The 25,431-nt window shown below is 49.5% G+C and overlaps 1 protein-coding gene across 1 annotated transcript in view; it reads right to left on the bottom strand.

The window, feature by feature from the left end:
- Positions 1-1,591: 1,591 nt before the first annotated feature.
- The window catches only part of TYR (tyrosinase), a 54,549-nt gene continuing 30,709 nt past the window's right edge, over positions 1,592-25,431 (bottom strand). The window contains exons 3-5 of the mRNA XM_075337568.1: positions 21,110-21,257; positions 10,427-10,608; positions 1,592-2,144 (exon numbers count right to left, since the gene is read on the bottom strand). Of these exons, the coding sequence (XP_075193683.1) occupies positions 1,927-2,144; positions 10,427-10,608; positions 21,110-21,257 (548 nt within the window). The 3' untranslated portion in view covers positions 1,592-1,926. The remainder of the gene's footprint in view (positions 2,145-10,426; positions 10,609-21,109; positions 21,258-25,431) is intronic.

Below are 25,431 nucleotides of genomic sequence, written 5' to 3'. Positions count from 1 at the left end.
ACAGGGACCGCACCAACCCACAGATCGCCCCCGTACTCCCCCCCCCCCCCCCCCCGTGCCGGCAGTGATAGGGCGGCGGGCGGGCGGCGCCGTAGAAAAAGCGCGCGAAGCGCTCCTTTTTAAATTTAACAGCAACTCAAACTAACCGGCGGGCGGGCAGTTCCCTCAGAACGCCGCTCGCCGGCACACATAACTTAAGCCTCAGCAGGGAGGGAGCCGCTCACAGCTAACAATTCCATGAGCAGCACGCTTCCCTCCCTGCTGAAAAAGGGGGGGGGGGGGTGGGGGGAGGGTGGTTTGGGCAGATTGACGGCGAGCACAAGCTGACCGGCGGGCGGGTAGTTCCCTCAGAACGCCGCTCGCCGGTACATGTCACTTGTGCCTCAGCATGGAGGGAGCCGCTCACAGCTAAAAGCGCCGTGGGCAGGACGCTTTCCTCCATGCTGATTTTAGGGGAGGATGGAGGGAGGGGGGGGGGGAGGGGGGGGAAGGGTGTTAAATAATGGCGAGCACAAGCGGACCAGCGGGCGGGTAGTTCCCTTAGAACGCCGCGCTCACCGGCACACATCGCTTGTGCCTCAGCAGAGAGGCAGCCGCTCACAGCTAACAGCGCTGTGAGCTGAAACGCTTACCTCCCTGCTGATAGCTATCTTACCGCCTCCAGGAGCGGGTCCCTGTGTCCGGCTGCCCAAACAGGTCCGGGTTCTGCAGCAGAGAGGCCGGAAGCTGGGCAACACAGTGATATGTAACCAGGAGGCGGGGCTTAGGCCAGTCACACCACAGAAGGCGGGGGCGGCAGGTCAGTGTCTTTCCAGGGGGGAGACCTCTATTTAAACATGCATAGGGGCCAGCAGTCAGGGGGCAGCATCTCAAGTTTCTGGCTGCAGTGCCCCTCAGTATTATAGTAGGTATATTCTTGTACATAGGGGGCAGTATTATAGTAGGTATATCCTGGTACATAGGAGCAGTATTATAGTAGTTATATACACCTGTGCATAGGGGGTAGTGATGGACAAAACGACAAATAACAGGGGTCAGCTGGATTAAAGAAAACCCAGTTCGGGCCCACCAACTTAACCAACTTATGCTCCTGCTTTTTTTTTTGCGTTATACTTACCAGTGTCCCACATGGCTGTAATTCTGCTTCCAGGACCGCTCATTAACCTCATGCATATTCGCTTCCCCCGCCCACCGCCAGTCCCGTCTATGATTAGTTACAGTCAGACCATGCCCACACCCTGTGTGACAGTGTATCTGGCTGCTTTTAAATCGCACACGTTGTGTGTCATTAATGTGTTAAAAAATAAATAAATAAATTATTGGCGTAGGGTCCCCCCATATGATACCTGGCGAAGATAAAGGCTACAGGCTGCAGCCCCCAGCCATGCACTTACCTTGGCTGTGTATCAAGATAAGAGGAACCACGGAACCACATATGGGATTAAAAAAAAAAAAATTATATATATATATAATATATATATATATATATATATATATATATATAATATAAAATAATAATAATAATATTAATAATAATTTTAGAGGACAGGTATGAAACAAAGAAAAAACCCTCACACAATAGATTTCTCCTTTTTTTACTGTAAGGTCCTTATTCAGACAATAAATGACAATTCACATATGTGTTACACATATAATAGATGTATGCGGGACATGTCGCACTCAACAGCAATATCCATCCATGTACATACTGAAATGCACATTATTAACCCTTCACTGTACAAGCAGAGGGACAACCCTGTCAAAAATAAAAAAAAGGTTAATATTAAAAATCCAGTCGACTTAATGTGCCCTGCACCCCGGGGGTTACAGCCCCTCGGTGACATGGACCTTCACGTTTTACCCATTCTCAGGTGATGAAAGTCCCATTTAAAAGGTCTAATAAGATTTTAGCCGTGGCTCCGTTAATCATAGATTGGATTGATAAGTGCTCTGATAATCTTCGGCCTCCATGAGAAGAGGCTGGGTCTCCTCAGAGAGCGCTCTCTTTTTCCGTCGGCAGGCCAAACTTATAACCGTTGCGATCACAGCGGTAACGAGACCGCCCAACACCGCCGCGCCTACCAGCCACTGCCAAATCTGCCTGGCTTCTTCCAGATAACGTGCCAAGAAATCTGCAATGGAGTCTGAGGGAGAAAAGAAAAAGCTGTTAAGTAAAAAGCCGGAATAGTATTTAAAATCCCATGTAGAGTTTAAGATGTGCTTGTTTTACCCCCTTTCATAAAGTGGTCATTTTTGTGATCTTTACAAAGAGGCGTGGCTTATGGGATCCTCGGGGGCGTATCTTACGGCTCCTCAGCATTACTATAAGCCACTCCCACTTGTAAAAAAAAAATAGCTCGAAAGGCCTATATCCCTTAAACAGTATTTCAGATTTTATAAAAAAGAAGTAAACTACTCAGAACAGTGGGAATAAAAAGGAGACTAGAAACTGGATACGACTTATTTTTATTTTTGAGCTCCTTACTTTTGACCAAAACAGCCTTCTACCATGTGCAGATGGAGGTTTGCGGGTTGTTTTTTTTTTAATTTTATTTAGGCTGTAAAAGAAACCACTTAAAAAGAGAACCTGTCACCACTTTTTTGGCCTATAAGCTCCAGCCACCACCACCGGGCTCTTATATACAGTATTCTAACATGCTGTATATAAGAGCCCAGGCCGCTGTGAGAACATAAAAAACACTTTATAATACTCACCTAACGGTCGCTTGGTTGGCCAGATGGGCGTCTGTTGTCCGGTGCCGGTGCCTCCTCTTTCAGCCATCTTCGTCCTCTTTCTGAAGCCTGTGTGCATGATGCGTCTACGTCATACACACTCGCCGGTCCTGCGCAGGCGCACTACAATACTTTGATCTGCCCTGCTCAGGACCTGAATGCCGGCGAGTGTGGATGACGTAGGACCCGTCATGCACTGCGGCTAGAGAAGGAGAACAGAGATGGCCAAAAGAGGCGGCACCGGAGAACTGAGACGCCCTATGGCCAACCACACGCGGTACCAGGTGCCACAAAATGTAACCTGTGGAAACCCAAACCCCGGAATATCTGTGCCAGCCAACACACCAGCACTTTCAGGCCACATACATAACCCCAAATTCCAGACTGGGAGGTTGGCAGAAGGAAGTGTTTAGTTGACATTAGAGAGAAAGTGTGAGGAAGTCGAGGAGAAGAGAGGTGGAAGTAGAGAGTGAGGAGTGAAGCAAAGAGAAGAAGTGAAAAGACCTGAAGTAACAACGGAACACTGTAGCAGGAGTGAGGGACTGTGGTGTAAAGGAACCAGGACTCCAGGAACCATGGGTTACCTGTGAAAGTCTGGAACCTAGGCTCACAGGACTCAGCACGAGGCGGGGTGCAGATCCTAGTGGGACACTTTATGATCAACTGTTAACTCTGCCAGGTGAGTGGGATCTACAGGGCCCCTCACCACAAAAAAAGTCTGAAGCATCAGCAGCAAAGAGGGGACCAGGGACTGAACCCCTTAAATAGTCCAGGCTGCCTGCAATAGGACCAAGAGAGCAACAGAGGGGTTCCTCCAGAAGCTCTTGGCCACGGGAGCCAAATACAAATGAGTGTGCACGGAGGACAGCTAGCCCAGGTCACAGCTGGCTCGGAGAACAAGAGGAGCGGGAACACCTGTAGCTAGTACCAGCGGGTCCAGGTACAAAGCTTAAAGTAAAAGGCAAGCTGAAACTGCAATATCGGTGTGGATTGTTTCCTTATCACCTCCGTGCACGTACACGGACTGTCCCCTACCATTGCCCCCTCTTCATCCACTATTGGGGCCTGGCCCTGCTTGCAGAGGTCCCAAAACACCTAAGCTGCACAACTCCATCAGCCCCAGCAGGACCCTACAGCAGCGTCCCCAGTCCCCTAGCCGCACACCGAAAGTGGCGTAGTCGAGAACGCCTTTATTTTTAACCCCCTTATTGGACCGACCCCCAGGGTCACAGAACCGGGCCTCAACCAAGACTGTTCCACCCTGCGCATCACACGCCCGGGACCAAGTGCCCCACTGCCCCTGGGGCGTCACATACATACATTTAAAAAAAAAAAAAAAAAAAAAAAAAAAGAAGGGGAGTACAATACACACTATGTGCTTTTCATTCATTCGAATTGGTGAAAAACATTAGAAATTGAATGTTGCAGGCTAAACAAAAAAAAACCTGTATATGTATTTTTTTTAAATCTCAGTCACTTTACTTGTACTGTGAAGCATAGCATTTTTTTGGCACAGAGAAAGACAGAAAAATAATAAAAAAACACTGTGTGAACATAACCTTACAATAGATTTGAAATCATAAAAAAAACAAAAAAACAACAACAGGGGTTTTTTTTTGTTTGTTTTAATGGGCCCACTCTACAAAGTATAGGTGCAAATACACCTAGCAAGGTCATGAGAGCGTTGACTGTGGCTGGGATCTGCAGTGATCAGCTGTAATCAGTGGAGAACCAAGAGGAAGATTTATAAAGAAAAAATAAACCCAGCCATGAAGAGAATAAACAGGGATTGTCCAGTATTACATTAGAAGTCTGCAGTTACTTTTAAGTGACTGCACAGAAAGTCCACAATTCTCTTCATGAGATCTTGGCTGATTTTAGACTTTCCCCATGATGCTACATAGAGTGTGTGTCAGGTGTGCATTAAAATACAGCCACAGGTGTGTCTCTAACTCAGATGTTGCCAATAAACCTATCAGAAGCTTCCAAAACATGACTCTTGCACAGCTTCTAGCTTCCCAGTTGCAGAAGAAAGTTCACAGAGCAGATTACATAGGGTTAACAAGCTCTTTACTTCTTAGAGAATATGCGGTAAAAATATACCCAGTCATACAGCATTGCATCAGGAAGAGAAAACGAAACCAGGAAGAAAAATAAAAGACTTTTTACAATACAGTAAGGAAACTCACATCACCATCTACTGTTAGATCAGCATAAAATCCTCCTTCACACATACAAAAGTCCTCATCTGTTGCATATACCAACAATGACCATCATATGGGCTGTCCCATTTTGTTTAAAGGCATAGTACTCTTAATATATGCAAGCTTTTGACTTTGATTTCAGGCATTTTTATTACTTTCTGCATTCTCTCTCTCTCTCTCTCTCTCTCTCTCTCTCATTATTCTGGCATTTGGCAAATGCAAATAATTTTGGTTCGTAATTGACCTAAAACTGGAAAGGTTTATTCTGATTTCATGTCAGATAGTGAGAAAAACCTGCAGATGTGTCTGTATAGAGAGCGGAGGGAAAAACCTGCAGATGTGTCTGTATAGAGAGCGGAGAGAAAAACCTGCAGATGTGTCTGTATAGAGAGCGGAGGGAAAAACCTGCAGATGTGTCTGTATAGAGAGCGGAGGGAAACTTCTGGGTTCAACTTAATGAATCCTTCCAGCATGTGCGCCGTCTCTTGTAAGAATTTGCTTGTATTTGAGTTGGTAACGGCAGTCTTGTGACCATGAGTATACGATATTCATACTCCCAATTAGTGGGTGTGGCTTTGTTCACTGTAAATGTACTAAGTGAGGCCGCACCCCCTGGATGGGGAGAGGCCTCCCTCCATACACTGGATGGGGCTGCACCCACTAGATGGCAGTGCTCACTAGACAGGGCGAGGCCTCACTCCATTCACTGGATGGGGCTGCACCCATTAGTCAGGTTCTGGCCTGGAACATGTGTACCGCCCCGCGCTCGGACGCAGCTGAGCAGCTCGGATCCGGGCTCATTGCTGGGTGGCTCGAGCGCCTCCAGACCCGGGGTCACGTCGCTCTGGAAGGGGATGCTGGCACTTTTCAGTGGGGGGTTAGGTAGGCGCACATCCAGAGCCGCGCTTGAGTTCGTGACGCCACCCACGGGATGTAGTGAAGGTGTAGACACCACCCGCTGCAGTTGCGGGGCACGCAGGGGAGATGGTAGTGCAGCCAGATGTTAACCCCTCCGTGGGCAGGGATGATGGCCCCCGGGACCCGTTGGGGAGAGCTGGGCGGTGCAGGGCGATGTGCGCGGCCGGAGGGCACTGTTGTACTCACTGTTATTGACACACACAAGTCACTGGTAAACCAAGTTGATGGTGGTCGGTGCCCGCAGCTGGCTGCGGTCGGGTTCCCCACGCAGATGGTGGTCTCTGCCTTTCTCCTGCACCGTGTTGTGTAGATTTAGACTGCCTGCGCTTCAGCGACAGGAGTCCGCTACCCGGCTGTGTATATGTCGGGAGAGCCCATTTGCCCGCAGACACTGGCCCATGGGATCTCTCTGCCTGTGCGGTGGCTTTCTATCCCCCTTGGTGGGCTGTTGTCTTCAGTCGGGACTTGGGTGGGAAAGGACCTATAGTCCAGACCGCAGTCAGTGAATTAACTCAGTCCAGTGGATTCTGGACCTCGTTTCAGGGTCTGAGTACCCCCCTGTGTGCTCCGGTTTCCGAGTCGGTTCCCCGGGTCGGTACCGGTGGGCCACTACCCTGTCCCGGTCCACCACGGTTCCACCGAGCCGTCTTCCCGGCTCCTGCAGGCTGAGGTCACCGCTTGCTTCCTAGCCAAGGTGTTCAGGCTACGACCCTCACACCTGACAGACTTACCGGCCTGTCTCACAGGCCTCACCTCCTCAACACTCAAACTGAGCTGATTGTTTCCTGCCTCAGACCCTCAGACCTCCTCGGTGGGCGTGGCCAAGCACCTGGCTCTTCCCCCCTTGTGTATCCATCAAGCACTGAGGGAGGTGACTAGGGTTTAATGTGGTTGGCTGATAACTCCTTTTTGGGGGACAGGTGTAATGCGGGGGTCTATCTGCGACTACCTGGCTAGTCCAGGGCGTCACACATGTGTATTGCAAACTCGTGGTTACCTGACCCCCAATCCCTCCTCTGAAAACTGCGAATCCTCACAGCACACAGTGCATGCACTAGGAGGATTTATATTCTTGCAGTCCAAGTGACTACAGACTCGCCATGTTAGACTGGACAACCCTTTTAAATATATAGGTGCACTGTTCGTTAGGGCACATTTGGACATCTGAACAAAATTGGTCCAAGATTAGACAACTATGGCCAGACTGGATGAGGGTCTCCAAACTCGAGTGTAATTGCTTTTTAGAAATACATGAAGCAGTCACGCTCAGGACTGGAGACCCCCGACCAGTCTGTGCTTAGTGGTCCAATGTCTAGCCATATACAGCTGTGGGAACGCGGCCTTATACTATCAGTGCTCTTAAACGTAATCTGGTAGGATCAACCCTTCTAACCCCCTTTTATGTACATGAAGCCCTGAAGGCGGATTTTCAGGGAGATCCATGTCCGGCCCATAGATCTTAACAGCTAATTTACATATGTAATGTGGATTTCTCTGGAATAAGACATCGAGGTATCATTTTATTCAGCTTCCTAGGACCTTGATGTCCATATAGATGGTTTAGGAGGGTTCATACTACTGGCAGATTCCCTTTATTCCAGCCGATCCCATTCATTTCAATGGAAGCCGCAAAAATACGATCCATTATATTAATTGTATCATCGTTACCTCTGGACACTTAGTCTTCACAAACTATACAGACGTCATTAATTCACCGTTGCGATCAATTTAGGGTCATGGATAAGAGATAATTGGATAGAATTTAGGAATGAGTTATTGGGACGTGTGTAACGCGCGCCATTGATCCTCGCTGGAGTTTTATTACATTTTCTTCCCCTTTCATATTTCAGTTCTGTCCAATAACGCAAACCTCTTATTGACCACCTTGTTTACCGGAGATGTGTGACCAGAGGCTAGAGATCCAAAGGGCCAGCGCCTGCGGGCAACACGGGCTCCTACAGCATCTATACGCCAGGGAGCGGACTGCTGTTGGGAAGCCATCGGAGTCAACACAGTACATACAGGTGCAGGCAAAGAGCCATCATCACCTGTCCAGGGAGAGACACTGCAGCCAGCTGCGGGACCCGTCCATCCAGCCGTTTGGTTTACCGGAGCCTTGGTGCATCTGTTGCTGAGTGAGTACACCAGTGCCATCCGGCACCGCGCCGCGCCGTCCCTGCGCCTCACCAACCCTGCCTCCCCATCACACCAACGGGCCCCGGGACCACCAACCCCTACCCACGGAGTGGGAAAACAACATCCCAGCTGCTCCCTACCATCGCTCCCGGGATCCCCGTCACCAGCAGCGGTGGTGCCCATCTTCACCACAACCCGTGGGTGACGTCACGGACTAAATCCCCAAACAAACTATCCCTTTTCACTCACAGGTGAGGAGCGCTGCTCGAGTCCACTGGTCCGGCCCACCGCTCGAGCCACAGACCCGAGCGTGGCGAGCGCGTCCCCTCCGCCCGCGACAAATCCATTGAACCAGACAAAGGTGATAGGGCTTTGTGTGAAATTATATTATAATATACATACACACATATATATATATATATATATTAGGAGTTCTTGATTCTTTGGGTATTAAAGGTGTAGAATTGGAGACCAGAGATAGAATGTATATTAACAAGTTTTGGATAATTAGTTTTACACCATGTCTGAATATCACAGGGCGGACGAAATTGCATTAGGCTATGTGTCCACGGTAGAATGTACCTGCGGATTTTTCTGCATGAAAATCCGCGACTTTCGCGGCAAATCCGCACCCGCGAATTTCTTTTTTTTCCCCCATTCTATACCCAAAATCCGCAACAAATAATTGACATGCTGCAGATTTTTCCGCATCAAAATCCGCGGCAAATCCGCAGCATGGACACAGCATTTCCAAAATGCCATTGAAATGGCTTGGAAGTGCCGCTGCTGCAGATTTTCGGGAAATCCACGGCAAAATCCGCGCAAAATCCGCAGCGTAGGCACATAGCCTTAGGATCCAGGTTTCCTCTCTCATCTGCTAAACTTAAAAAAATCCTAACAAAAATTGAGCCTTGCACTTCAAGGTAGGCAAGCAATTTGACAACGGAAGGTTGGATTCATCTTGAGAAGCTCCAGCGTCTATAGTGCCGGCAGAACGCAAATGACGCTCCAGCGTCTATAGTGCAGAGAACATGAAGTGTTACTAATCTAGATATTTTGATTATGAACCATTTAAGTTTGTCCTAAATGATTATTAAACCTATTTTCCAATCAGATATTGCACTCAAGAGAAAAAGTAGGGCTCACAAGAGATATTTTGGTCAAGTTTCCTATTCCGAGGCTCCATGGTCATCTTATATAACGAGTCACCTGGCTTTTGAGGGGTTTTTTTTTTTTTTTTCAGATGAGGATTTCAAGGCTCCTTGTGGCAATGCTCAAGCGAGATAAGAAGCGTCTCTTCCCGTCAATCATATACAAAATGAACCTCGGCAATGATATTCTACAGAACGAGCCTCATTGAGATGAAGGACACGTAAAATCCAGAAACTGCTCTGAAGCCTATAACATTATATAGAATTAATGGTCCTAATAAAACTAGTCATGAATAAAAGTAGTCGTAATTACCATTGTCCTGGGTATACGGGGCCGCTATCCCCCCACCTTCACATGCCAAAAAAATATGCAAAATGTATATTAAAAAGGGAGAGAAGCTTCTCGAGAAAGATCCTGAGCCTCGTCGGCACAAAGTGATTCTTCACCATCAACTTAAGAGTTTCTAACCCAGAGGAAAATGTGCTGGAGCGTTTTCATCAACAGAGGCTTCATTAAAAATTTTGCAAAAGCCCTTTTAATGATGCACAAGACTAAAACAGTTTAATTAAAATGCCGACAGTTTTCCAAGGCAGCCTACCTGCGTACCGTACAGTAAAATATCCAGCAGTTAAAACCTGTTCAGCTTGGAAAACAAAATATATATGAATTATACACACTGTATGCAGATGTAGGAGCAGAATGGCCCAACAGAGAGACGAGACGAGAGCGGCCCAACAGAGAGACGAGACGAGAGCGGCCCAACAAAGACGAGACGAGACGAGACGAGAGCGGCCCAACAGAGAGACGAGACGAGAGCGGCCCAACAAAGACGAGACGAGACGAGACGAGAGCGGCCCAACAAAGACGAGACGAGAGCGGCCCAACAAAGACGAGACGAGAGCGGCCCAACAAAGACGAGACGAGACGAGAGCGGCCCAACAAAGACAAGACGAGACGAGAGCGGCCCAACAAAGACAAGACGAGACGAGAGCGGCCCAACAAAGACGAGACGAGACGAGAGCGGCCCAACAAAGACGAGACGAGAGCGGCCCAACAAAGACTAGACCGGACAATCCAGTAATTTTCCTCCCACTGCATGTTAGTGTTTGGAGACCAAATACAAATGGGGGTATTCAAAGAATCCTGAATGACGTGGGAATAGGGAGAGGTGTGGGGGGGGGGGGGGGAGAAGAGTAGGTGACGTGCTCTACAGCCATGTGGTGAAAACAGTAGTTAGTGAAGGTTATACAAAATTTACCCAAAAAGAAAGCTCAGAACAGTACCTGCTTCCGCTAGATAGTCATAGTCATATCCAAAGTCTCTAGATGGAGCAAAGAACTCTACATTGGCATATAGCGGGATGAACGGGACCATGTAGTAGCCGCGATTATGGCCTATTGGTGCGTTGGCTTCTGGGTAAACATCTTGTGAAGGCTGATGTCTTCTGAGCCATTGCTCAAATATGCTAAGAAAGAAAAAACACAACATATTAGATATTGCTCTATGGAAGCCTGTTTTTTTCTTTAATCACTGAATCAAGAGATTCACAATAGACCAGGTCTTTAGTAGGAAAGTTGCCCTGACAATTAGCATCTATTGAAGAATCTGCCATTTGATCAGCTAACCGCTATTTTTCCATATAGTGTTGTGGTCAAACTTTGTCTAATATTACTCCTATATATTTCTAAAATTACAGATGAGTGAATCTTTTGACATTTCAATTGTCAATTTCATCAAAATTATCCCCCAAAATTCAAGTTAAGTCAATACACCAAATTGCAAGGAAAATAAAAAAAAAAAAAAGGAAAATAATAATATATATGTGCAACACTGAGGTCTCTTAGGACTGTAGTGAACACTTTTCCCCACTTTTAAAAACACAAACACAATAGAACTGTCCAGGTTACCTTTTTAAACCTGTATGTGAAGGTCAACGAATGGAAGCAGCACACCCCCTCCACTAATGTTTATACAGTGCTTTTTCTCCCTATCGTTTTATTTGCAAAGCTGTGACAACTTTGCACTTTCCAGATATAACATCTGCTGCATTGCCTGCCTTGGCTTTTATACAGGCTGATAATGCCTTGTAGCCATCATACTTGTAGAAACTTGTGCATTTGAGCCTCCTCTGGCTGACTTTTCTGTTGTGTGATAATTGGTGTTAGGCTTTTTTTTTTTTTTAAATAAAATTCCGATGAAATTAAATCTCTAGGCCCCTTTACACACTGAGACTTTCTAGCGATCCCACCAGCGATCCCAACCTGGCCGGGATCGCTACAAAGTCTCTGGTGAGCTGTCAAACAGGCAAACCTGGCCAACAACGCAACAGCACCGAACCTGCAGAACGACCTAGCTAGTCATTGGGGATGTTGTAAAGCAGCTTTTTGAAAGGGAAGTCGCTAAGGAAGTCGCTGTAAAGTCCCCTTTACACACTGAGACTTTCTAGCGATCATGCTGCACAGCGGGAAACAAAGGACCAAAGAATGGTCCTGAACGATTTGTAGCGATCACAACTTCACAGCAGGGGCCAGGTCGCTGATGTTTCACACACACTGCAATGTCGCTGGGGAGGTCGCTATTACGTCACAAAACCGGTGACGTTACAACGATGTCGTTTGCGATGTTGCAGTGTGTAATGCCACCTTTAGAATGTGTCAAATTTTATTAAATTCGCTAGACCCGGCAAATTCAATTTCCGTGGAATCTACTTGCTCATCTCTAGAATGAATCCAAACTTGTTTTGTTTTATGTATATGTGGCGCCCCTGAGGCTTGAGTTGCCACAGGGTACTGCATCTCACCAGAGGTGCAGTATTTGTGACGCCCTGGCAAAGCCAGGTTGTCACAGAAAGTTAATCATCCTTGGTAATCTGATCTCACACCGGTGCAGCAGGACAAACCACATCCCCCAGGGTAAGAGAAAAGCAGAGCAGAGGGGAGGGGCTGGAGCAGAGTGTTTGGAGAGACAGAGAGAAGAGAAGTCTGGAGTTGTAGCTCCCAGGCTGATAGTGAAGCGTGCTCCGAGAGGGCCGGGACAGGCCGTAGTGAGGAAGGGGCCAGAGGTAGCCGGAGCAGGGTAGTGGCCCCTCGGTACCTATGGTGACCCGGATCACTACAGGGGAGTGGATTCCCCGTTCCCGGCTGAGGAGAAAGAGGAAGAGAGTGGAGAGAAAGGCACCTGGCTGCAGGGAAAGAACAGGAGCTGCTGCACCGTGTGTGGGACACTAACACCCCCGTACCGAAGGCTGCGGACACCGGCAATTCCTAGTTTACCAGTGACTCCGTGTGAATTACTTGTGAGTACGCCCGTGCCCTCGGGCACCGCACCGCAGCACTGCGCCCTGCATATCCCCGAACGGGCTCCGGGACCAACTCCCCTACCCACGGAGGGGGTAACATCTAAAGCTGCATCCCAACACCGTACCCAGGAGTCCCGCACCTTCATCGCAGCGGTGGTGTCCACCAACACCACAACCCGTGGGTGGCGTCACGGACAATCTCCCTTACCCTAATCCCCTTTTACTGTGGAGCCTGGGATCACAGACCGGGTCACGCCACCGTGATACCCGCAGAAGTGACCTCGTGGCCCGGATCTGAGTACCCCTGGTCCCCGGGCGACACATATTCATCCCAAGTATGGAGGAGGTCAGTGCCAGTCCACAATCCCTCATAAGCCAGTTGCTCACTCACCGGGACGGGGATAGAGTAGGGTCACTTAGGATGGTCACCATATAGTCTGGGGCCTCCCACCCACTAGCTCAGGTGCTCGAATGGGCGGGGCAACTGATCAGGGGGAGCCAGGAGAGAGACACACACACACACACACACACACACACACACACACACACACACATACACACACACACACACACACACACACGTCACTTGAGAAACCACCGAGAACCAAGTGAGACACAGGAGAATACGGTTGCTGGGGTTAGAGTGTCGCGGGCAGGGGAGGGGGGGGGGGGGTGACTCACCACGTCAGTGAAGGGCTGCCCGAGGCTCTCGGATCGGGGATCGTGGCTGGGGCTCAAGTGGCGGCCGGATCCGGGACTCGTGCGGCGGCCCGTTGCCCACAACAAATAAAGGGGGTTATTTAAAGGGGATGAGTTTGTCAGTGACGCCACCCATGGGTTGCGGTGAGGGTTGGAGACACCGCCACTGCCTTGGTTTGGGGCGCCCGAGGCTGATGAAGTGGGGCAGCAAGGTGGAATCCCTTCCACGGGTAGGGGAGGTGTAGTCCCGGGGCCCAGAGGATGGTGCAGGATGATTGCAGGGAGCAGTCTTTAGAAATGGACCGGATGGTACCGGTGTACTCACTGTGGTAATAAAATCACACAAAGTCCATGTGGTAAACCAAGGCCAGATGCCAGGAGCCTCTGGAGGGGTGTGCTTGGTCCCACACATGGGCTGACAGGGCAGGGGCCCTTCCTCCTGCACTCAGTTTGTGTGTTGACTTAACCCGCATAAAATGGGAGAAATCCGCTCCCCAGTGGTTTATGTACTGTTGGAGCAGTTGCCCACAAAATCTGACCCTTGGGATCTCTGTGGGTTCTGGTGGACACCCTATCCCCCGCATGGGTGTCAGTTTCGCTCTCTGGGCCACTTGTGGGACAAAGTCTGGAACCCTGTCCCCTGCTGGCTGATTAACAAGGGGCTTGCAACTTTCCACGTCCTAGGAGACAGGCACCCCAAGTGTGCACGGCCTCCGGACGGGATTAACGCTGTCGGCACCGGCGGGCTACAACCCTGCCCCGGTCCACTTAAGGTCTCCTTGCGACCGAATCTCCGTTGCCTGTGGCCCTGCTCTGCCATCTGCCACCTAGTCAGCTCAGGTAGTCCAGTAGTCCAGGGGCTCCAACTCCTGACCACCACTTCACACTCCTCTCCACTCCACTGTCAGTACTCAACTCGTGTGTTCCCTCCCCTGACACCTCAGGACCCCTAGGTGGGCACTCCCATCCGCCTGTTCCCGCCCACTGGTGTGTCCCTATTGTCCCAGGGGCGTGACTAGGCTTTTGTGGCTGGTGTTACCTATGTGTGGGGTGTTGGTGAAATCCCAAGGAGAAGGAGATTCCTGCACCCAGGAGGTGGGGGGGGGGGGGTACAGTCATCTGTGACTACCTGTTTTTGCCAGGGCGTCACAAGAGCTATTAGCTCCCTCAGGACCAGCGTACATCTCAGGGTGTGGAGCCCTAGGCTGGTGGAAACTTCAAGGTCTTGCCAGTAGAATCCGCTGGGCAGAGGATTTCAAGTCTTGTGACCCACAAAAAACAGATCCAGGAGTCGTGCCCATAGGGCGACCCCATCTACAGACTCTTGCTGCCCGCTATACGGGATGGCAAATATAACCACCTCCCGGACTTGGGTTCCTGTGTAGCTTCAAGTCGTAGGGACTCACACAACAGAGTGCAGGTAGGAAGGACTCAAAGAATCCCACCGGTTCTGGCCTCCGAACTATCTAGGATTGGCTGAAGCCATCACAGCAGAGTCCAGCAGTCCAACGGCAGGAGCAGCTCAATCAGTAAACACCTTAAACTGCAAGTGTGGTGCCCCAGGACCTGGTTGCCACAACAGCATTGCCCCTCCAAAGGGTTAATGCTGAGCCTGGAGGTAATTGGGAGGTCTATTGGCCAGCAAGTTCAACATCCAACACAGTTCCTCCCTCGGGCCAGCAGGGGGAGCTCTGAACCTAGAGTTCCAGGGAGCATTCCTTAAGTCTGACCTGAGGGAGGAGTTAGTGTTCAGTTTGTAGAGAGAAAGCAGAGAGTGCAGATGCAGAGTAGTGCTGCCTTGTGGAACTGGGGCCTAGAGCTGGAATAGCTTGGCCCAGTGAAGCAAGATTTGCAGAGAGGTACAGAAGAGACTCAGACATCGGAGTCTGTGGTTGCCAGGGTGTAAAATCCTTCCCTGGTAGCCGAATCCGGAGGGCAGGAGAGCTGCAAGCCCCCTGGCCCAGAAGCAATCTGAAGAAACAGCTGCATCCCAAGGGCTTGGTGTGGACTCCAGCAGATAAGCACCAGAGAGGGCCTGCGCTGCCTACCACACAGAAAAAGGGACGAACCACCGGTCCCAGCAGCAAGAGGGCCATTGCCAATCCAGATAGCAGGGTCCTATAACAGTAAGGAAAGAACAGGAGTAGGCCTCATACTCATCTGGCAAAAAAGATACCTCAGTTACTTCCAGGCCGGCCGGAGCCCTCTACCACCTGTAACAGTCTCCCAGGACTAACCGTTTGCAAAGTAAAAAAAGAGGAGAAGGTAAAGAGAGACTGTGTGTCCGGTCCTTTCACCGCCTGTCAGCCCTACACTACACCTTACACCATAGACTCTCACGAGCACAAACAGTGTCCCCGGGGCACCTCTCCTCCCGTGGGGAGCAGTACCACCATTGCTGCCATATCATCACCCCGGAGGCCTTACACAGCAGCGGCGGCTTAATAGCCGCAAACCACAGGTGGCGTCACGACAAATATGAAAACTTTATTCACCCCAAGTCACCAGCCATATTAATTGACACCCACCAGGGCCACGGAGCCGGGCCCCGCCACCACTGACGACCCCCGGACTAGTCCGGCCCGGCACCGGGTGTCCCATAGCCCTGGGGTGGGCGAGTCACAACCGTTGTGTCGTCTGATCCGTCGCGTGCCCCACGTTTCCCACACTGGGGTGGACTACTGCTCCCAACATCCTCTCTGGGGCCTAGCTCTGCCTGTGGAGAGCAGCAACATCTAAGCTGTGTCACCATCAGCCCCAGTGGACATCCCTGCAGCGGCGGCTCCTATACCTAGACGCATAACACAGGTGGAGTCACGATTAACTATTACTCCCATCATCATCCCCTTCATTTGGTTGACACCGTGGGATTACGGAGTTGGGCCGGGCCACTGTGACAACCCAAGCCCCCGTACCGGCCCGGTGACTAGTGACTTCAGACCCCGCGGGTGCGTCAGATATGTACCGCCCTGAGAGGGGCCCGGCCGCTCTCCACGGCTCGAGCTGAGCCGCTTGAGGTCCGGGCTTGGGTTGTCGGTGGCACGAGCTCCTCCGGACCGGGGGCCACGTCGCTCTGTTAAGGGGAGCCAGTGGGGTGGTGGTGTGGGACGAGGTCCGCAGCTGGGGGCCGCGTTGTTGTCGGATGGGTCGTGACGCCACCCACGGGTCGTGGTGACGGGATGCACCACTGCTGCGGCTGGAGTGGAGGGTATTCCCGGGATTGGTGTTGCGGCCGCAGCCTAGATGTTAGCCCCTCTGTGGGTAGGGGCGGTGTGTCCCGGGGCCCGGTTAGGGGGACTGGACTGGCGACGGTGGTGTTGTCGGGGTGCAGGGTGCCGTGCTGTGGTGCAGTGTTGTGCCCGGATGGCACTGGTGTACTCACGATTAATTCACACTCAGAGTCACTGGTAAACCAAAGTTCGGGTCTGGTCGGGTCCTGCAGCCGGCTGCTTGTGTCCCTTGTGAGGCTGATGGTGGCACCTTTCCCTTGCACCTCTTGTTTGACTGTTGGCTCCCCTGCCTGGACAGTGGTAGCTGGCGCGTCGGATGTTTGGCCCTTGGCGGTGGCTCTCACCCGGTATCGGTGGGCTTTTGCCTTATTTCGGGACTTTGGGTGAGGATGAACCCATGAGGTCCAGACTGCAATCAGTTAATTTGCCTATACTCAGTGGCTTCTAAGCTAGGACAGGGTCTGAGTACCCGGTTCTGGTGCTCCGGTAAACGGTTGACTCCCCGGTTCAGGACCGGCGGGCTCCAACCCTGGCCCGGTCCCTATGGTTCCGCCAGTTGCTATACCAGTACTCCTGCAGGAGGCCACCACCGTCTGCCTGCCTGACGTTACGGGGATCCCAGGCTCCAACCCGGGTCCCTGACAGCTCTGCTCCTCTACACCTCCTGTTACTGTCCAACTTAATCTGTTTGTATTTCCTGCATCAGGACAGTAGTCTCCTCGATGGGCATGTCTTTCTGCCTGACTCAACCCACCTGGTGTGCCCTACTTGCCCTGGGGGAGGCATCAGGTCTCCCTTTCGGGCGACTGGTTTGTCCTCACAAGGGATGGGGGTGTGTGTTGTGTGGTAGGTGTTGTTACCTGTGACCCCTGGGGTCCAGGGCGTCACATATACAGGAAGAGATTTGGGTTATTATACGGTGAGTGGTTGGAGGGGAATTTTGCATCAGGGATGACAAGCTTTTAAAAACAAATATTCCAAGACGCACACAATTTTGGAAGCCAGTGCCTCCATTGAAGTCTACATCTGCTCAGTCTGTTCCCATTGCAGGTTGGTCTATAGCCTAGAACCATATTTCTGCTGTACAAATAAAATAAAACGCTCCCAGTAGAGGAAACTAGAAAGAGGTCTACATAACGATAAAAGGAAAACAATTTCTTTACCAACAGCTCATTATTTCCTATATTAAGCTTCTTAAGGGAACGGAACGATTCCCATTATAAGTGGTGTCTCTGGTGTGAAATGTTGTCAGCTGCCTCTACGCGGGTCCATGGAGAGACGAGCGTTAGGAAACGGATCATGCAAAATCGTCAGGGGACGTATTATGTAAACATGGAAGAGGCTTCTGTACGGAGGAGAAAATGTTCAACTTTATGCCAGCTCTTAGATCGAAATTGTCTGATCCCAACAAGCAAATGAAAAAAGTTTCTGCCAGCGAGCGGAGGCTTCCGGAGGAACAGAGGAGATTGTCAGAGAGACGACTATAGGAACTGGCAGCATTAAAGGCTCATACAGTATATTCTGTGTCACTATAAACAGCCATACTTTACCCTTTAGAAAAGGAATTCTCACAAAAGACTTACAACAAAAAAGATGTTTGGATACATTTGTATTAGATTCCCCACAAGATTTTCCCAATTTAATGTCATCAACAGCATAAAAATCAATCACAATTTGCTTAAATAGTTTAATGGTCATGATATCTGCACTAAGTGTGAACATTTGATACGCTGTGGGTTTTCCTAATGAGATTTGTTCATAGACTAAGCAGCTGGCCGGTCCGCACTTCACTCTGCACTGACATTTTAAAGTGTCACTGCAGAGTAAATAGCTTGCAGGAGATTGTGCAGCTGCGGGACACACACAGCCAGCTGTCAGACACAGCCAGACTCCCTACCTAGAAGACAGACATGATTAAAATTACCATCTCTGCTTTCCTAACCCTTGTGCACACAATACTGAACCAGTACTTGTGTATAAAGATTTGGAAGCAGAGAATGTTTTGTCCTCCAGACCTACTGTGTTTTTCCAAAAATAAGACACTCATTTTTTTTTCTCCCCAAAAATGTGCTAGAGCTTGTTTTTGGGTAAGTATTATTCTAGGGAATAATACGGTTGGGGTAAGTATACCCCACACCCCCCAAAAATTAAAATACAACAACAAAAAACACACGTTGGTGCTGCTGCTAATCTGGGCAGTATCTGGACAGAATGAGTCTCCTTCCCCTTCTGGCAGTCTTAACACTGCTCTACCTCATTGTTGCAGATAACAAATATAGCATGTAAATTTTGGTGTGCTGAATCCAAAAATAGCAGTTTCCTCTAGTTTTTCCACAAAATGCTGAACTCACAGTAATAAATGTAACATTATATGTAATTCTAATTAGATATGCTGAATACACAAATTGGTAAAACTAATAGGAAGACTGCTTTGGAATTTTATAGTTATACTAGAAGTGTGAAAACAGACTGCAGCAGTAATTCAAGAGGCTTACAAGTTGCAGCAAAATTAAACAGTGTTAAAAAGGTTTGTGTCAACAAGATATCAGGACCATGGGACAGACATCAAAGCAGATGGAATACCAACATGATGGCTGACTAATTGACTGATGCTGGTGTTTACTGCCTGGCAAAACTTGGTCATAAACTATTCTAGAGCAACCAAAAAGAGAATCCCTCTATAAAAAAAAAATTAAAATTTTTCACAACTATTGCTCTCTTGGTTAGATAATATAAAATGGTTTCATGCAAATCGAAAAAAAAATATAAATAAAAAAGTGTATTACATCCTCAAAATGTATTACCCTTCAATTTAATGGCCTTTAGCTCGATCTTTAGCCATGGCGACTTGATGGATGAATGCTCCGTAGGAAGATCTATTTTGTGCAAGCTTAGATAGGTTCACCATGGTCTTCTCCACCATTATCTAAATGGTATGAAGCCATCGGGTTGCTTATTCTCTATTTTTCTAACCATGATGAACTTCAAGTGATTTGACACATCATACAATAGGACGTACAAAAACAGCAAAGCAGGAAAGTTGTAGCTTGGTGATTGTTGCTTCGAGTGTCATATCTAGCTTGATTTGTTCTTTTTGCCATCCATGGTATTGATAACATTTCTCCAGCACCACACGTTGAAGGCGATTATTCTTTATCGTCCAGGTTTCGCATCCATATGTTACTACAGAAAAGACCAGACTATGTATGAGCTGAGACCAGACTATGTATAGATCGTGCGTCACCAGTGAAATGTTCCTCGATTTGAAGACTTTGTCCAGTGATTTCATTGTCGATTTCTGCATAGCTATTCTACCATTAGCTTCCGGTGTGGTCGCTGCAGATGGAGTGTGTCAGGAGTCTGGAATTGAAGCCTCCACTCTGCGCTCTGTGGTTGTTTTTTCTGTCTGCCAGTACACAGCTGATACATATTTGTTATCGATGCTTTAGTTCTAATAGAGCACAAGATATATTCATTTACTCATTTGCCTGCCCAATCACCTTCCGGGTGCGGCTTTAAAATACATTCCTCCTGCTGGTGATATTCTCATTTTGAAGTCTAGCCATATTGCTGTTAATTTCTGCCAATCAGTAGAATACCAACTAGTATACCTCTCTGCTGTTTTTTTCTCCACTCTACACCTATCTTATGCTTGGTGTTAGTAAGTAGGCGACATTCTTTAGCAATATTCACCCACTCAGGTATTTTGTTGTACCTTGGATCACTTTCTACTTCAGTGCACCTTTGATTCTCTAGGTAATTTGCACTCAGCTCTGCCCTCCTGTTCCTTAGAAGAAAGGTGAAGTGCTCGACAACCGATTAGGCAGCATAGGTCCGGGTTGCTATAGTTTAGTCTGTGGATAGGGTCATTCCAATTCCCACAGGAACCACTAGAGTTAGGCCAGAGTCACACTTGCGAGAGACTCGTGTGAGTCCCGCATCGCATCACCCGGAACGGCCGCGTACTCTGACTGGAGCGGGTCGACTGCATGTATTTCTATGCAGCTGAGACGCTCGTGTCTGGACAGTGTGCGGCCGTGCTGGGTGATGCGATGCGGGACTCTGGCAAGTCTCTCACAAGTGCGACTCCGGCCTTAGAAGAAGGAGTCTTGCTAGTTAAACATATATTACAGAGTCTCTACTCCTTTCCCAACAAGCAGGGCAGAAAGCCATCTCTATTGATGGCTCAGCACTTAGAGAAAGTCACTATTTGGATACCTGGTCTGGTTGGGTGGGGGTCTATAAAATGGTAAATCATTCCGGGACCGTCACTTTTTTTTGGAGGAGGTGCTACATTTGGGGCATTGCTAGACTGACATTTGGGGCTCAGAGGTGGTGGACCTGTCCAAATGATGGCGACCAAAGTGGACTCAATTGCACCTCCTTCTGTGCCATCGCAGGGCTGTTCTTATACCGTACTGTATATTCAATTAGAAAATTCAACTAATTGGATGGCGATAGGTTGGATATTTTTTATATCTGGTGGAGTCTTCTCATGGTGGCAATTAGCAATATTTGTAATCCTCATTAAGAGAATGGATGATCGAAAAATCTCAAAGTTACAAGTATTCTAAAAGAAATTAATGTTTCTTTCAACTTTTCGACCTTTCCACTCGTCCTCATTACCATATTTCGCTGTAAAGGTTTCTACAGCTTGACCTGGTATTTTCCCTGACGGAGCCGGTCTGATCAAAGGCTTGGAATTGTTATTTATGATGTTATCTCATCTGAAGACTCACCTGTCAACGAAAGCGTGATGAAGAACAAAAATGGGGTCATTAGCGGATCCCTGAACCGAGGACATGGAGCCGTTCAGATAGACGTGCAGGGAATTGTGCATGTTACTCTGCGAGCGGTTTGCAATTGCTGTCCGAGGATTTGCAAAACCTAAATATATGGAAAGAGACAAAGTAAAAAAAAAAAAAAAAAAAAAAATGCATTAAAAAAAAATAATATACAGCCAGATGTTACATTTAAGAATAAAGTGCAGGAGGCATTGACCTGCAGCGCTCCAGCTGCAGTTTTGAAACTACAAGTCCTAGTATGCCGCGACAGCCGCCGAACAGCTTGTGGCCGGCAGTGCATGATGGAAGTAGTAGTAGTTTCACAACAGCTGTGCTGCTACAGGTCCCAATAGATGGCTGCTACAATGAAATAATTAGAAAAGCACGCTCTCCAAATTTTATTTGGAGGCTGTTTAGTTATTACTCTTGGGGCTTTTGTCTTGTCATTCCTTTGGTGGCAAAAAAATAAAAAAAAAAATTACATTACATATATATTTTACATAAATTTATATATTTATTTATATATATAATAAATTATATATATATATTAGATTTTATAATACCATATATATATATATAATTATAAATTATATTCAAAATACTTGATTATTTATTGCAAGCTCACAAGTTCTATGAACTTGCGACGAATGTTCAATTATTTTGCTGAATAGTTCTTTATTTTTCCTCCTTTTGCTTTTTATTTGTGCCTTTTTAGAGTAAAAAATGTTTTAAAAAAGGAACCGGTCACCCTGACATTGCAGGCACCATGTTGTAAAGCAGGGAAAAGTAGACTGATATCTAGCTTTGTGAGAAAGTATAGTATAACTTGTGTTTTAATCCTCTAATTCGGTCATGGTTGGGCTAAGCTAGCTGGGAGACCTGAAATGACCCTCAACCCGGAGGTGCACTTAAGGGTAGTGAGGTCTGGGCCCCCAGTGTGTCCCTGTCTCCTATTTACGTCCTGACCTAATTCTTGCAACTCTCCAACCCAGGGGGGCAGGACACAGATAATTCCCCTCCCAAAAAGACACGGACAGGGGGAAGAACTGAAACTCATTCACTCTACAAACAACCACAAAGGGAAGACAATAAAAAGGAGGATGTAACGCTCACCAAGGGACACGTTCATACCACACTAACAACAAATGAAGCTCAGCGATCGGGGCACTAGCGCAACAAGGGGGATAGGGCTTTCCAAGCAAAGCAGCCCACTGAAATCCTAAGCGTGGGCTCCTGAGAGCAAGCTCCTCTTGCAACTCATAGCAGGAAGCGGGGCCCGGAAAGCGCCAAGCTGACGGGCCACAAAGGATACTCTAAAATACAGTGCCAGGAGGCAGGCCACAGACCACCAGGTAGTACTGCAGGGGACAGGACCCGGACAAGCTCCCCAAGAGGGCAGCGGCACCCAGAGACTTTGTTTACTACGTTGTCAGTGTGGCGCCCTGGACTAGCCAGGTCGTCACAGATAACACAAACACCCCCACCCCCATCAGTTACATTAGCCAAACAAAAACCCTTGTTGCCTCCCTACAGTGTCTGATGTCCACACCAGGTGGGGCGGAGCCAAGCGGTTGGCCCCACCCACCGAGGAGTTCACAGGCCTGGAGGCGGGAAAAGTGTCAGAGTAGTTTTGGAGGTTGAAGTGTGAGGAGTAAACACTTGGGTGTCTGGGTTTGTGGCCCAGGCACTGACAGCAAGGTTGGCAGACTGTGTTGGCCGTCTGCAGGAGTGGTGAAGCAACGCGGAACCGTAGGACCGGGGTTGGGCATTGGCCCACCGGTACCGTCCGGGGAGCGAAATGAAGCCAGCACACACAGTCAGGGCCATTGGACCCCGACCAGGCTTGGAGCCGCCGACAATAGTCAAACCCGAGTGTGACCGGAACCCCAGGGGTTTCCTAACAACCAAAGACCCGATAGAAGGCAACCGCCCACACCGTGAGGGTATACAGCTACCGCATAAGGCTAGAGACCCAAGGGCCAGCGCCTGCGGGCAAACGGGCTCCTCCGGCATCCAAACACCGGGGAGCGGACTACCGTTGGGGATCCATAGTAGTCAAACAAGTACATCAAGGTGCAGAGAAAGACAGCCAACATCACCTGTCCCGGGAGAGACACTGCAGCCGGCTGCGGGACCCGTCCATCCAGCAGTTTGGTTTACCGAGGACTTTGTGCATCTCTTGCTGAGTGAGTACACCCGTGCCATCCGGCACCGCGCCGTGCTGTCCCTGCAACCCTGCACCTCACCAACCCTGCCTCCCCGTCACACCACCGGGCCCCGGGACCACCGACCCCTACCCACGGAGGGGGAAAAACAACATCCCAGCTGCTCCTTACCATCGCTCCCGAGATCTCCGTCACCAGCAGCAGTGGTGCCCACCTTCACCACAACCAGTGGGTGGCGTCACGGACTAAATCCCCCAAACCAACCACCCCTTTCACTCACGGGCGAGGAGCGCCGCTCGAGTCCCCGGATCCGGCCCACCGAGCAGCAGCCGCAGCAGCGCCGGACCCAAGCGTTGGCGAGCGACCAGCAGCGGCGGCGTCCTCCCCGCCCGCGACATCAGCGTTTGCTTTCTTGCTGAGCGAGTACCTGATTAACCCCCTGCAACCAGTGAGCCTGCGCTCCCCCCTGCACCCTCATCCCATCATCCGGGGTCTCGGGGCCTTTCCCCTACCCGTGGAGGGTAACGTCACCTAGCTGCCCCACTCCATCACCCCGGGTACTCCCAACGACAGCGGTGGTACTACCTATTACTGCACACCATCTTTCCCTGTAAATACCCCCCTTCAGACCCAGGAGCTAGGGGCCACACTCAAATGGAGACCCTCGAGCCATGAGCAATCATCCCCGGATCCAAGCGGTTCAACCGCTGCAGGGGCGGCACAGAAGACTTTGACCCGACCACACCTACCGTTGGTCCCTGGGGTCCCTCACCTCCCTAGATAGGTGTGGAACCTATAGAAGAGTCGGATACCTGACCCTAGGTGTCTCGTGCTAGACCCTAAATGGGAAGCAGACAGGATGATTTCTTGGTCAACTCCACTAAACACTATAGAAGACACAAGGAGGACACGGAGGAAAATGCATGAACTACTTATCCACAGATGACATGCCAGAGGTGTGGTATCCCATTCCCGAGTAAGGAGAAGGTCACAAATCGGTATACACAGATACACTCTTATTTAGCAACACTCCATCATACCAGGGTTATGGCGGCCTGCTGGGAGGTGGAGTTTAATATGTGGGAGCAGACTGTGGAACGTTAGCCAGTCAGGAAGTAGGAGTGGAGGAGTGAAGACCTGTGGTCTGGAGCTGCAGCAGCTCGGCCCAGGCACAGAAAAGAAGGGGACCTAGAGCCCACGGGAAGTGCAGCATATGACTCGCCCACACCAGGGCTATGGGACACCCGGGGCCGGGCCGGACTAGTCCTGGGGTCGTCAGTGGTGGCGGGGCCCGACTCCAAGACCCTGGCGGGAGTCAATTAATATGGCTTCCGTGGGGGTGCTTAAAGTTTATATTCGTGACGCCACCTGTGGTTTGCGGCTATTAAGCCGCCGCTGCTGTATGGGGCCTCCGGGGCTGGTGGAATGGCAGCTTGGATGGTCCTGCTCCCCACAGGTGGAACAGTTGGTGCTCGTAAGAGTCTATGGGGGTGTTGTAGATGGTGCAGTGCAGATGAAATAACAGAGGCAACTCCAAGGGTGCAGTTTCAAGATGTTTACTCACAATGGTTGTTCAACACAGCAGCTGTCCGGTTGCCCACTGGTGTGCTGTAATCCCCTGTCAGGGACCTCTGCTGATCCCGGGTAGATCTAGGAATAAAAAGCCGGTGCACCCCTCTATTGTGTTCCTTTCTTCAGCTGACTTCTAAGCCTTGCCTTTGCTGGATGAACCTGGCTTGGCCTCTGTCACGAACCACCGGGGGGGTCACTCAGAAATCCCCCGCGCTGGCTACCAGTACGTCACAATCGGGGGGTAACAAGTGGGGGTCACCCCTCCTTTATACCTCCCGACCGACAGACAGAGCACGTGATGCGCTCTCTAGCGCCCCTCTTATAGTCAGGCCAATTATGGAATTGCCCGACAATAAGCAAGGAGGCCGCTATACTACTTATGCCGATTATTGAAGGGTCCCCGGTGAGAGTAGGGTATATATTCCCCCGACCTCCGCGGGCGGAATATATAAAATCTCCCCGAATCTCACTGGCCTCCCCACAATAATCCTTGGCACAAACTCGCTGCCACCAACCGCTTCACGGTAACTATTAGCCGAA

This window comes from Anomaloglossus baeobatrachus, chromosome 2 (genome assembly GCF_048569485.1).
Source record: "Anomaloglossus baeobatrachus isolate aAnoBae1 chromosome 2, aAnoBae1.hap1, whole genome shotgun sequence".
NCBI classification, from domain to species: Eukaryota; Metazoa; Chordata; class Amphibia; order Anura; family Aromobatidae; genus Anomaloglossus; species Anomaloglossus baeobatrachus.
Note: the sequence above shows the minus strand (reverse complement) of the source record. Positions and strands in the feature narration are given on the sequence as shown.